Below are 14,484 nucleotides of genomic sequence, written 5' to 3'. Positions count from 1 at the left end.
TTATTGAGATTGGGAGAGGCCATCTTTTGGCAGGCAATGAGATAGAAAGCCACAGGGAGAAGGCATGTGGTATGTACAGATGGTGGTAGTTTGAAGAAAAAATTATGTGCAGGTTGTTGTTTTTTTACTTTTATCTGTGATACAGGTAGTCCTTAGTTTACAACCGCAATTGAGTCCAGAACTTCGATCACTAAGTGATGCAGTCACTGAGTTCCACCCAATTTTACAATCTTTTTGCTGCAGCCATTAAATGAAACATTGTGGTTGTTAAGCAAGTTTGGCTTTACCCATTGACTTTGCTTGTTGGAAGCTCTCTGGGATGGCAATTGTGTGACCCACAATACTGCAACATATATTCATGCCAGTTGCCGAGCATTCAAATTTTGATCATGTGACTGTGGGGATGTTTCACTGGTCGTAAGTATGACTGGCTTGTAAGTCACTTTTTTTTTCTGCCATCTTAAGTTTGAATGATTGCTAAATGAACGGTCATAAGTCAAGGACTAACCTGTATGTCAATTTTAATGCTCAGGCCTCAATTTGCCACCTCAGGCTAGCAGGAAACTAAATTTTTCATGAATCATGTCCATGGTGTGTTAGCAGGCCTGAGGATCCTAGAGGAGTCTGAAATTTTAAGATGGCCCCATCATTATTAATATCTACTCTTTTCTGAGCCTGGCGGTTTATGTATGTTTAAATTAATGACTGTCTTATATTTTATAAGAGCTGAGGTGGCGCAGTGGTTAAAACGCAGTACTGCAGGCTAAGTTTGTTGACTGCTGGCTGCCTGCAATTTGGCAGATCGAATCTCACCAGGCTCAAGGCTGACTCATCCTTCCAAACTTGGTAAAATGAGAACCCAGATTGTGGGGAGCAATATGCTGATTCTGTAAACAGCTTACAGAGGACTGTAAAGCACTGGGAAGCGGTATAGAAGTCTAAATGCTATTGCTATTGTTATTGCTATTTTGAATGATGGCTTTTATGCATTTGTTTTATTTCATTCTGTTATGCTGCTCAGGGTTACTTTTTGTGAGGTGAGGGGGAGGTTACATAAATGTAATAAAAAAAATCAATCCATAGGGACATACAAAGGAGATAGAAAATATGCAGGGTACATATTTGAACGTCTTGTCAGAGGGGCAAAATATGAAATATCTGAACAGAAATGAAAACACTTATTTTCAGTGGGCAATATGCAGCACGTAGCAATTACAAATGGAGAAAATACTTTCTACTTTGATCAGTAAACAATTACATAACTCTAGGACTCATATTTGTGAAGAGAAACCAAACATCTTTCATCTAATTACCTTTAGTGAAATTGAAACGTTTTCCCCATCCATCACATTGACATAGTTTAAATTCATTAAATTAGCATATACCCTCTAATCTATTTTAAGATTATTGCAAAGGGTTGACTGTAGAACTTTATAACTCACAGTAACAACTTTCCTTTGTTTCCTTCCCTCCCTCTCTCCCTCCCACCCGCCTTGTGCATATTTTTATATAAATATTCAATTTTAGACAAGTGTTCACTTTGAAAATTGTTGGAAAACAAATATGAATTTTGGAGACATTTTCACTGGTAACAGGATAACATTTTTGCAATTAATAAATACCGGATAGCCAAAAGGTGTCTATGGATATCTTGACTTTGATGTCTCCAAAGTGCAGTCTACCTCACTTCTGACATCTCTCCCACTTCCATTGAATGCCCAGGGAAGAAACTAGAACTTCTTTCCTCCCCCACCTTTTTCCCAAGCAGGAAATTTCCAGTATAAATAATGAGTACTGGAAGTTTTAACATCTCCAGTGATGAACTAAATGTATTTCCTTAAGGAAAGGCAGCACCATCACTTAGTTCCTGGTGAATACATGGGCGAGTCCATCTAATCATTTTGGTAATAGTAATGAAAGGATGTGTTATTACTTTTTTCCAGGAAATCTGTGTATTTCTTTATCTATCCTGTGTAGTCTGCCTAGTTTGGTCTAGAGGCCTGGGATGCCTGGAAGTGTCTCCCAATCAAGTACTAACAGGCCTGATTCTGCTTAGCTTTTGAATCCAGACAAGTTGGACAGTGGTGACACCTGCTGAGACTTATCAAGTTATCTTATTCTGTGTAGAATAACAATCAAGTTATAAACAGGAATATACATTGGTGGAGATGATAGATTACAAAAATGCAGAAATTATGTCCTTCTAAATATTAGACTACAAATGCCAGCATTATCCTGATGAAGTAGAATGAATTGGAATCCAGTAACATCTGGGAGGTCCAGTTGTCCATTCCTAACATAAGAGGTGTTGGGATGATCAGTATCTTCCATTCTTACTCTACGTGACTATAATAATGAGGGATACAAGACCAGTTAGATCAAACTAAAGGCTCTTGTCATTCAGCATATTTTTCCTCATAGTAGGCAATCAACTATTTCCAGGAAGCTCATAGTAAATCATAATACAGATAAATCTATCTTGCTATATGGATTTGTCAGCACTTTACTTCTTTTCCAATCACTATGAGTGCACTTTTAGTAGCATCCCATCCCCAAATTAGTGCATCGTAATAGAAAAAGTACATCCTTTTAATCTGTACCCTGAGATTACCATCAAAGAATTTTATTGGATGGCAATGAGAACAAGGTGTGGAGAGGGAAATGGGAGAGCAGGAAATGGAAGGAAAATATTTATACCATCCTATACATCATGCATAGATTTGTTAAGAGTTGGGAGTGCAAAATCAGCCATAGAGAATTATGTAGCATGATCATGACTTATGCTCCAATTCCTCTTCAGCACATCAGTCATTACAATCTCTCCTATTTATCTTCTATCATCATTGGATTAATTTAAAACCTTTCTAGGTTATGCTGGTAGCTTCCATGGTTTCCATCAGACAAACATTTATAAGGCAAGTTAGAAGTTCTTTCACAATTTCAGTTGTGTGGAAGCCACAAACAATATTTGTTATAACTTTACAATCAGTATTTCATTTCTTTGGCAATCTTTGAAGATAAATTATGAATCGGAACATTGAAATGTCTGGGGTAGAAAACAATACTGAATATGAAAAAGTTAACATTCAGTATGAAAATATTTGGTTGCATGAAGACTCATGATATGTGGTGAAGATTAGCTGCAGCTACTGAATGTCAGCTGAAATAAAGCTATGTTTTAAAAGTATAATTTGCATATTTATTAGATTCCATACTTGAGTTTCCAGCCCAATCCAGGTGCTTGGATGTCTGCCTGTAAATTACACTGTGGGAATTGGGATGCTAGGACTATTATTGCCAGCACAATACTCAGACAGAAAAGCTTGTGTGGATGAATCTACTTCCTTTTGTTGCATTGAAGGAATGGAAAACAGATGGAATCTTAAACTATTTTGTCCATTTTGCTCCAGATGTCTCTTGGCAGACTGAGATTTGAATTAGTTATAATGTATACTGGCTTAGAAGAATGCTGAAAATCCAGATGTGTAAGGTCAGTGTGTATTCTGCAATGGCTCAGGAAGAGGTTACTTCATACATGCTTTTGGAGCAGATCACTTGTAATGAATAAATCCATAATGGTGTAGTTAAGGGTTTTGTTGATCATCTTGCTACCAATTTGCCTTTTTTCTGACACCAAATACATTAAGTCTTCAATTCCCAATCAATCAGTAGACTGGAAGGATGTTCCTGGTGAGATCTTCATCTCTCTGGTAAACTTCACTAAAAGCATCAGATTCTTGACTTGGGTAATTCTCAGAGTCCTCTGGTTTCTTCTTGTCACTGTTCCGCACAGCAGCTTCAAGGGCCTTTTGCCGGCGATAGAAATGGGAGAACTTATTGAAGATGATAGTGATAGGCAGTGCCACAACCAAAATCCCACCCAGGATGCAACCAGAAGCTGCTAGCTTGCCGGCGACAGTCACCGGTACCACGTCCCCATAACCTACAGTTGTCATGCTAACTGTGCCCCACCACCAGCAAGCGGGAATAGTGTCAAAGCCAACATCTTCCTCCTTTTCTGCAGTGTAGGCTACTCCAGAGAAGACACACACCCCAACAGCCAAGTATAGGAGAAGAATTCCCACTTCTCTGTAGCTATGCTGAAAAAGAAAAGATAAAAAAGGAAAAAATATGGAGGTAGGTAGTTAAGATCAATAACTAAAAATAGTATGAAAAGAGACCTCATTGTTTCAATGCTGGGTTGCCTCTACACTTTGAGTTTTATCCCTTACTAATTCTATTATATCAGACTATAATTGACTAAGATCATGATTGAAACTTAGAACAGAACAATATTTTGCCTTCACACATTTCCAATAATCTTTCATTTAAAAAATGGCACGAAACAGAAGTACTTTTAACAGCATTATTTATCAAGTTTCTTTCAATGGTATGTGCATAAGCACAACTGGATTAATACCCTCCAGATGCTTGGACTGTGATTCCTAGTCAACGACCCATGTTGCAAACAATGGAGGTTGTACTCCAACACATCTGTATTGGGCACAGCTAGTGTTCATTTATTGTGACAGACAACAATATTCCAGAGTTTGAGGAACAGATTACTTGCAGGTAGACTCTAAAACTTCAGCATTCAAAATAGAGATACCCCTTCAGTGAGTTGCATTAACAAAAGGAAGTCAAGAGATCTTGCCTATATCATCAATTCTGCTGTCAATACAACCAACATTTCAGAGCCAAAATTGAGGGGTAGGGGAAACAGATAAAAATTACAATTGACTCATGTTGTCTTTGCAAGGAAGAATGGCATACAAAATAAGGTTTAAGCATCTTCTCACCATATTTGACCTGTACTCACCACTTCATCTCATATAAGTATTTTTCTTAGTAATATGTGTAGTTCCATCTTTATGATGTGACTCCAAAAACATACTTAAAATGTTTATTAAATTCTTCCTTGGTACTTCCCATATAAACCTAAGTATAGAGTTTCTGCATGTGATATCACTGTTACACAAACTGCACTGCTTGCCAGTTTTCAGGACCCCATTAAATTGGGGGTGCCTGATGGGATAGAGAGGATTCTCACCCCCAGGCTCCCATTCATCTTGGTTTTTAATTTTTAAATTTCTGTTGTACTTTAATTGGTTTTTTTTGCACTTTATAACTTTTATTATATTGTAAACTGCCCAGAGTCACCGTATTAGTGAGATGGGTGGCACAGACATCCAATAAATAAATAAACAAAAAGATCAAAGGTCAGTGATCTCCAGACAGAAGTTACTTTCTAGGCTCCATCCATTCCTATTACTTTCAGCCCTGAAGAGCCTGGGTTGTGATATAAGCACCAGTTATTTCACACAGTTGAAAGTTTTATAATGGTAATATTTGAAATTACTTACAGTGTGTGGGGGTGGCTGAGATTTTTATAGTTTATAGCTTGTTCATCACTGCTGCTCTGTGCCACTTTACTTTGGAGTAACCTTCAACAAGTTCATTTGGTTTTACTTCTGAGCAGATATGTCTAGCAGTGTGCTATAATTCTCATTTAAGTGGGATTCACTCATTTTAACTGAATGGAGGATTGAGACTCATCTGCTCCCTACTGCACCAGGTGATATATTCTTCTCAAGCAAGGCAACTTTCCAGATCAATGACCTTCTTTTAGTATCTCTCAGAATATAAAACAAAGTATTTTTCTGTGCAACATTTCTAGGACTAATGCAAACTCTCCAGATAACTTATTAATGCTTTGGTGCTTCTTTGAGTCCCAAGGACAGAAGGGCAGAATGTGGTGATGGCAATGATCACTCTAATATCTGCTTTTAAGGACAAAGGCTGTTGCTGAACTCTAGACTGGCGCCATCAGTCATATCTCAGTTTGTACCGAGTCAAGATCTGCATCTGGCAAGCAGAAAGATGGATTTCTTAGTGGAAAATAAATATCTTTCATTAGCCTATTTTATAGGTTTAAAGCAGACATATAAAATGGGGATGTCTACTCAGTGCCTTCAGAATGCAATACGATCCCTACGCAGCTGCAAGTAAAATCAAGACATGGACTGATTTCAGATTTAGCATCTATAGTTTTACAAGAGATAAATAACTGAGGAACAAATGTGCTTCTGCTGTCCCCTTCCATAGGCTTCCCCTTTTCCTGGATCAAATCTGGCAATCTTTCTCTTTTATGCAATGAGATTGAATATCCAGAGTCAGTTCTCAGGACACGGGATCAGAAGAAGCAGCCCTTCCAGGTCCTGAGCCAGACAGAGGTATCAAGCTTCTTTAGTTGCTATGGTCCCAAACAAAAAAATTATTTATCACAACTGTGCTGTCATTGGAGATTCCTTTCTATGTTGTTGACAAGTAGTCCGTCTTCTGCCTTCCTTGCTTTCCCTGTAGCATAAAAATCACAACCACCATCAAAGCATGTGATTAGGGAAGACAGAAGAAGCTTTTTAGAAGAAAGCTGCAATTATCCTGGCAAATCACTCTCACGAGCCCTTCAGCTCCAGGCTTCAATCTTAACAGGATTTAAAGAGTCACAATCCTAATTTACTTTTTTATTATTATTTACAAACAGACATTTCCTTTAGCATATGTATAAGAAATCCAGCTCGGAGTTGATTGGATTTGTAACTTCCAAGACCTATTTGGACAAAAATCTGCTATTTGTCCAAAACAGATACCAAACTATAATTGTTCTGAGGATCAGCAGGAAGATGAGACAAACTGTTGTTAGAAGTGAGGCTGATATAACCAAGGCCATTGACAAAAGATACCAAGATGACCAATCAATGTTAGGCAGGCATGGTAGGTGGGAAATGGAAATTCCTTTTCAAAAACATACAAGGAACCCAACAGATGCAGTAGATAGATTCAATCCAGAGTAGAACAAGGACTGTCAGAGCTGGGTATTTATAGGCATGGCACAAGTGACAAATAGAAAGAGACAACACAGTACAGTCAGACACAAAATGAAGCTGCCAAAGAAAACGACAGCCTAGCCAGTCAAAATGTATTCATTAAATTATACGTAAGAAAGAAGCAGAGGAACGTGGTCAAGCTGCAAGAAGAGAAGAAAATATAACTAGCTAAGGACTAGGAAGTCCAGTGCTTTGAATAAAGAGAAAATGATGTGCATAAAGGAATTAGTCACAGACTGAAATGTGCAGTTTACACTTGAATAGAATGGGTTGCAGCTCCTGGATCAATAATACATTTCCCACTTTTCAGGCAAGCCATAACATTTATTTTCATCCTCTCACTTCCCTGGCTGCTTCAATCGAAGGGAAAGAAATAAACCGAAACGTTCTTGCAACATTAAGGCAGCGATAAGAAATGCACTGCCCAGGAAGCCGGTGCCTCATGCATGCTGCATGCTCTCTATTTTCTCTATGAAGAAGCCTGTGGTTTGATCTCAATAGAACTTGCCAGTGGCATCTCCAGCACTCCTGGTGTCTCTAATGAAACAGTTTGGATTATTTGATGAAGCCAAGCATAATATATTAATTAGAGTTAGCAATTTAACTCCCTTTGTTTCTTTATGAAGCCATGTGTTAGTAAGGGAAGGAAGTGGGCTGCTCACTCCTAGCCCTATAGAATCAAAGCAAACCTAACAGCAAACCAAAGCTCTCCCCTTGGCCACCTACTACAGCTGGACCATAAGCAAGTATCAGTGCTAAGATGATTGGCTAGGTCAGTGGTTCCCAAACCTGGCAACTTTAAGACTTGTGGACTTCAACTCCCAGAATTCTCCAGCCAGCAGAGCTTAAAGTTGCCAAGTTTGGGAACCGCTGGGCTAGGTCTAATCCAGATTCTGTCTTACTTACTGCAGGAATTGGAGCTTCCTTCAAATGAGACATTGATCTGATTTGTACAATGCTCTAGTCTATAATTTAACAAAGCTTTATTAAAACTGGATTGCTTAAATTCATATTATAAGCAATATCACCAGCATGTGTTTGTCAGCAAAATGACGAGGTTCATTCATAAAACTAAATTATAGTCAAAAACTCCATAATTTTGCTTAGCGCTGGGTGTGAAATTAATTACTGGAGAAAGAAAAGAAGAAAGCAAAGAGAGCATTTTGGTTGTTTTAGTATTTTAACAATGTGATGGTGGTTTGGGTAACAAATTATTACTCAAACACCCAAATCTATTTTCTCTTACTGTTTTCTCTTTCTCATATACCTCATGCTCTCTCTCATAATCAGTTCTTTTATCCAATGCCTCATATTCCACAAAACCTTTGACTTAAAACCTGTAATTCATGGATTGGCAATACAATGTCTTTTCAGTTTACAACTCCCATCGATCCAGTTAACATGGCCAATGACTTCTGACAGCTGCCCTTCAAAGCCCTTAGCTGCTTACTTGAAATTTAGTTGTAAATAACAAATGAGCTGACATTTAGATTTTTCTAGCTATATTTATATATGTTTATTTCAAATCTATAGACTTAAACTAGTCATAATGCATTTTCCAAAGTGTAAACATTGCCTGCTGCTTAAAAGACAACAAGGTAATTCCAAACAGGTCGAGGAGAAGCCTTTTCTGCTGTGACCCCCTCTCTCTAGAATATTTTCCTAGCAGAGGTAAGATCTGGCCCTGCATTCCTGGTCTCCTGGAATAGTCTAATAACTTGGCTCAGCTGTTTGACCTGCTAAATCAGAGCTGGCTGATGGGGTAGAGAAGATTCTCACCCTCCAGGCTGCCCATCATCTTGATTCTTAACTTTGAATCTTTCTATTCTAATTTTAATTGTTTTAGCATCGTTAACATTTATTATATTGTAAGCTGCCCAGAGTTGCTGCATTAGTGAGATGGGTAGCATAGAAATATAATAAGCAAACATTTTTGTATATTACATTTTTCTGGGAAGCCAATTCAATAACTGGGATGTTACAATGAAGAGAAGACATTTATCTTATTATCCTTAGCATCCTTTTCTCTTCTATTAACTTTCTTCCCCTTTGAATTTATATTGAAACCATCAACACCGATTATGTAAATACTGTGTCCTGATTAGGGTTGGAATCAATGTACTGCACCTTTCTTATATGACTGTTTACTAAGTATTTTATCCTCTTTAGGAAAATGAAAAACACAAAGAAAAAGGGTCTTTGTTAAAATATGAGGAAGCCTAATATGAGTATTATTGACAACCTCATATTTATACATGGGGTATTTCTACTTACCCTTACTTAATCTCCCAACAGTATTTTGAATATAACTGATGATTCTACTGATTTGCAGAGCTGAGTCCAAGGAGCAGAAATTTCTACTCTGCTCTAAGTGAGCCGGTCTCACAATAACAAAATAGTTTGACTTCTAATCTATGCAAAACAAATACAATAAATAACTTGCGTTGCTTTTCCACATCCACATTCTTATTTCACATTATGTGTATTCATATGATCATGTGCCACTATATATTTGGTTAAATTATTTTTAAACCTGAATGGGGTAAGAAATTGTTATTGTTTTAAAAATGGATACACCACGCAGTTTGTACGTGTGCCAGTCGGCATTTAAACTATCGTAACATGTATTTCATTTTGTTTTAGTTATATGTAGGAACTTATCCCATAAATTCTTCACAACCCTTGTCAGCTCCTAAATGATCTTGCCTAGTTCCTGAAGGACTGGATAGAGAAACAACTGGGAATGACAGAGCTGTCAGAATGAGAAACCCAATTAAAAAAATAAGTAATGGCAAATCACTTCCATAATTCTGCATGAAAAATATACAGATATGTTCACTAGGAGCTGAGTTTGATTTAATGGCTTTTTTTACCCCAATCACAAAGTGGTATTCAACCAAATTAATGTGTACATGGTGTGTTTAGTGCAAGATGCACAGTCATTTAAAGTATTTTGTTCTGCTTCCTTATTCCAAAACATGTAAAGCAGCTCACAGCTCTTGTAAAGAAACAGAATCAAGGGAGACCCATCCTTCTTACTGAATTGAGAGGGAGAAAACTTTTCATTTTCTATTAAAAACCAGGATTAAAGAAGGAAACATTTTCAGTGTTGAGGTTTATCATTAAAAAATGATTAAAAGATGTTCTTTTTCTCATCTAGGCAGTTTCGTTAACGACTGATGAATGAGGATAATGGCTGAGAAGTAGATTGATAGGGTATGCCACTCAAATTCCCATACTATAACTATCCCCCCTCCAAATCAAACAAAGCAGAAGCACTAATCACTTTCCATGAACACATATGGATCATGCATGATTTAAACAGAGGTGGCATGGCTTCCCATTTGTTCCTTTTCCCATTCATATCACGCTCTAGATAGCCTATCAAACAGACATTAAGCTTGAGGGTGTTGATTCCATCTGGTTTGTGAAAACCAACTATTGGAAAAAGTTAGTTTAATAAAATTTAACAGCCTCACTGGGGGAAGTGAGTTGGGAAAGTTAGGCCTGACTGCCCTCTTCTTTCAAGAAGGGCAATGAACATTTCTAGTTCACAGTGGTCTGTGACATTTTTATGAATATTTACTGTAATTCTAAGGTCCCCTAGCATTGTGGCCCACCAGTGGCCAGTGGAGCTGGTGGCAGATTCGGACAGTGAGGAGGTGAGGGAGGAACATGGGCCAGTCCTGGAGTCTGGGGAAGGCTCTGATGAGTGCTCTGCGTCAAAAGTGGAGATGGGGCCAGGGCTGTCTGACAGTTATCAGCTGCCTTTGGTGTCAGGATATCAGTGGGGCAGAAGAACAGCTGGAGCCTGTTTCCAATGTGTGCATGCACAGAGCTGCCAGGAGAAGGGAACAGCTAAGGAACAAGGGCCAACTCAAGAGTAAAGGCACAGGTGAATGGTGAATGGCCCTTCCCATAAGGATTAAAGAGGTTTGAAGGTTTATTTTATTTATATGCCGCCCTATTCCCTGAGGGACTCAGGGTGGCTCACAAACCCAAGGGGGGGGGGAAGGTAAACACAAGGAAACTACAACAGAAAAGGTACAGGGGAATTTAAAAGACAACCAACAGTCACACGATTCGAGAGGGGAAGGAAACTCATCAACCCCAGGCCTGCCGACACAGCCAGGTTTTAACGGCTTTTCGGAAAGGTGAGAGAGGTGAGGGTCCGAATCTCTGCGGGGAGCTCATTCCAAAGGGCCGGAGCAGCCACAGAGAAGGCCCTTCCCTGGGTAGTAGCCAGATGACATTGGCCAGTAGATGGAACCCGGAGGAGGCCTAATCTGTGGGATCTAATGGTCCTTTGGGAGGTAATTGGCAGCAGGCGGTCTCTCAAGTACCCAGGTCCAATACCATGAAGGGCTTTATAAGTGACGACTAGCACCTTGAAGCGTATCCGGAGACCAATCAGAAACCAGTGCAGCTCGTGGAGGATAGGTGTAACGTGGGTGTACCGAGGTGCACCCACAATCGCTCGCGCGGCTGCATTCTGGACGAGCTGAAGTCTCCGAATGCTCTTCAAGGGCTGCCCCATGTAGAGCGCATTGCAGTAGTCCAGTCTTGAGGTCACAAGGGCATGAGTGACTGTTGCGAGTGCCTCCCAGTTCAGGTAGGGACGCAATTGGTGCATCAGGCGAACGATGAGGTCAAGAAGCACTAGGACGGAGGCATGACCTCTGTCCCTGGCTCTCCAGAGATCATCGGTCAGTGCGACCAAAGCAGTTTCTGTGCTGTAGCCAGGCCTGAATCCAGACTGAAAGGGATCCAGATAATCGGCTTCATCCAAGGACTGTCGGAGCTGAAAGGCCACCACTTTCTCAACAACCTTCCCAATGAAGGGAAGGTTGGAGACTGGACGGTAGTTATTCAAAATGGCTGGATCTAGAGATGGCTTCTTCAGGAGGGGTCTCACCACCGCTGCCTTCAATGGCGGGGGAAAGAAGCCCTCCCAAAGGGAGGCATTCACTATCGCCTGGATCCAGCCCCGCGTCACCTCCTTGCTGTTCGCGACCAGCCAGGAGGGGCACGGGTCCAGTGCACACATGGCGGCACTCACCGCTCCCATGGCCTTGTCCACTTCATCAGGAGCGAAAGGGGAGGCGAGTTTGCAGGAGACAATTAATTCAATTCATTAGGGTGAAGATCTGTTCCTGAATTCTCGCCAAGTAATTGCTACAGAGTGGCATTTGGAAGCTATCGGCCTGGCAACTCTCCAAGCCTGATAAAGGTCTGTAGTTGTGAAACACTGTTGTTGGGACTTTATTGGAGAGGAATTCCCTTTAACCTAAATAAAAGAGGTTTTATCAGGATGAGGAGTCTGTTTCATGATCTTGGGAAGCCTAGGTCAGAACACTTAGATAAGGTTGTAGCTCACCTCTGGACCTTGAGTTCTTTGAAACCAGGCCATGGAAGCAGTGGGCAAGTGTGCCTCTGGACATCACAAGCAGGCAAGGGAGCGTGTGTGTGCACACACTCCATTTGCACAAGTGGTAGACATGCGAGCCTGCCGCTCGTGCAAATGGAGCTACGAGTATGTGTGTGCTCGGCACTCATGTGGAAACATCTCCTTCCCCCAACACCAGTCCACAAAGATAAAAAGTTTGGGGAACTCTGCCCTAGAGAAGGAGAGATTGGCTTCCATTCCCATATGAGGGTGGGGCATTTAAAGGGGAAGCAGTGTATGCTGCTTGCTGTTTCACATCCTGCTTCTATATTCTGGCTCAGGGGTGAAATGCTCCAGTTCAGACCGGTTCGCCCGAACCGGTAGTAAATAATGCTACTGGTTCGGGCAAACTGGTAGCTCCAACGATTGGCTGTGCGACAATTAGCTGTGCCACCACGATTAGAAATTGTGCGGCACAGTTGATCATCGCACAGCTGATCATTGGAACTACCGATTTGTCTGAACTGGTACCATTTTCTTACTACCGGTTTGGGTGAATAGTGCACGTGTGTGCACAAAGCAAACCAGTAGTGAAGCGAACTGGTAGCAGACTTCATAGCATTTCACCCGTTATGGATGCATTTTGGAAATGATGTTCCACTAAGCTTCTTGGGTAGGAAGGCAATGAGAATGGCAAGTATATATGGTGAGAGAAAAAACTAACAAGAAACATACATATAATAAACAAACAAACAAATAAAAACTTTTCTGAAGGGCCTGAAACCTTACAAGGATTTTTTGTTGAAAGAAGGGAAAAAATGTTATGATGTTATTGATTTGAGGATTAAAAAGATGTGGACAAGTTGGAAGTTCAAGGCATTTGTGCAGCATTCAAAGCGGAGAGAGAATTATAAGACTGTAATTCTCTGTTGAAGAGAAGATCAGAAGCCATTACATTTTGTACACTCATTTTCTTTTCTTTTTTCTTTTCTGGTACCTTTTTCCTTCCTTCTTTTCCCTTTTTAATTTTTTTCTTCAGATTTGACTTTTACTATATGTAAAATTTTAATAAGTAGAAAGAAAGAAAAAAGAAAGAAAAAAGAAAGAAAAGAGAAAGAAAGAAAAAAGAAAGAAAAAAAATCAATGAATCAATTTCAGGTATATGATTGGGTGAAAGAAATGGCAGTTCAGGTTATCAGAAACTACACAAAGGAGAATATTTAGTGGGCATTGCCCAACAAATTGCACAAAGTAAACATAAATGTGAAGTAGCATAAAACCAATTTTCCCCCTTCATCAAGATTGGAGGCATCTCAGAGGCTAAGAGAGAACTTGTGGAGTTGAAGTCAGAAGGAAGACATTCATAGTTACTATCTTCAGCTATTCTTTCCAGTTGTTTGATGCTTATAGCCTCAGACTACAGCAATCCCTTGGGACTTTCTGGAATGCCAGATACAGCGTATTAGCCTTCTAAGCATAATATCTGGATTCTATACTAGCTAGAGCCTCTCTCTCAGAATTCATTAGCGTTCTTTGAAGCAGATATGACTTTTCTAGACTTACTGAACATTACAAGCAAAGAGTAAAAATAAAGACACCAAAATTAATTTCAGCCCCTTAATATCTGCTCTGTGCCATAGGAGATCACCCTTCTCAATCACCTGTTCTGACAACCAGTCACATGTACACATCAGCTGGCCCTGAAATTTCTGGTGCCAGATGGTGCTCTTGCAGGTGAGCCTTAGGCTGCCTGGCAGCAAGCTGATAAATAAATGAGCTACAATCAACCAAGCTGAACAAATAACGTAAGTTTTAGGAATCAAGATGGAAAGTTCAAGGTTTGCAAGATTTTTCCCCCCCAATGCTGTCTGCTTTCTTCCTCCAAATCTTCTTTTTTTACGGAAAGGAACAAAAGCCTGAACATAAACACAGCAGAGGACCACAACAGAAACCTGTCACTGAATTCTGCAGGGTATAGGAGCTCAATATGTATACATACTGCATTTAAAACAGGCCATGTTAACCCATATTCCATGCCAAGAGCTTACTTTTGCCATTACATAAATCAAACAAAGAAAGCTTTTGGAGGCCAGACAGAATACAGGAATATTTCACATTAATTCCATATATAGAGGCAAGGAGAGATATAATTGTACAGATTGCTATGCTATGCTATGCTATGCTATGCTATCCTATCCTATCCTATCTCAT

At 39.9% G+C, this 14,484-nt stretch overlaps 1 protein-coding gene across 1 annotated transcript in view; it reads right to left on the bottom strand.

Annotated features, from left to right (window-relative positions):
• Positions 1 to 2,607: 2,607 nt before the first annotated feature.
• The window catches only part of KCNS1 (potassium voltage-gated channel modifier subfamily S member 1), a 31,564-nt gene continuing 19,687 nt past the window's right edge, over positions 2,608 to 14,484 (bottom strand). Inside the window, exon 3 of the mRNA XM_087720396.1 lies at positions 2,608 to 4,100. Coding sequence (XP_087576522.1) covers positions 3,666 to 4,100 — 435 coding nt within the window. The 3' untranslated portion in view covers positions 2,608 to 3,665. The remainder of the gene's footprint in view (positions 4,101 to 14,484) is intronic.

Source organism: Thamnophis sirtalis, unplaced genomic scaffold (genome assembly GCF_051295495.1).
Source record: "Thamnophis sirtalis isolate CommonGarterSnake01/CBP01778 unplaced genomic scaffold, rThaSir2_p1.2 scaffold_7, whole genome shotgun sequence".
NCBI lineage: Eukaryota > Metazoa > Chordata > Lepidosauria > Squamata > Natricidae > Thamnophis > Thamnophis sirtalis.
Note: the sequence above shows the minus strand (reverse complement) of the source record. Positions and strands in the feature narration are given on the sequence as shown.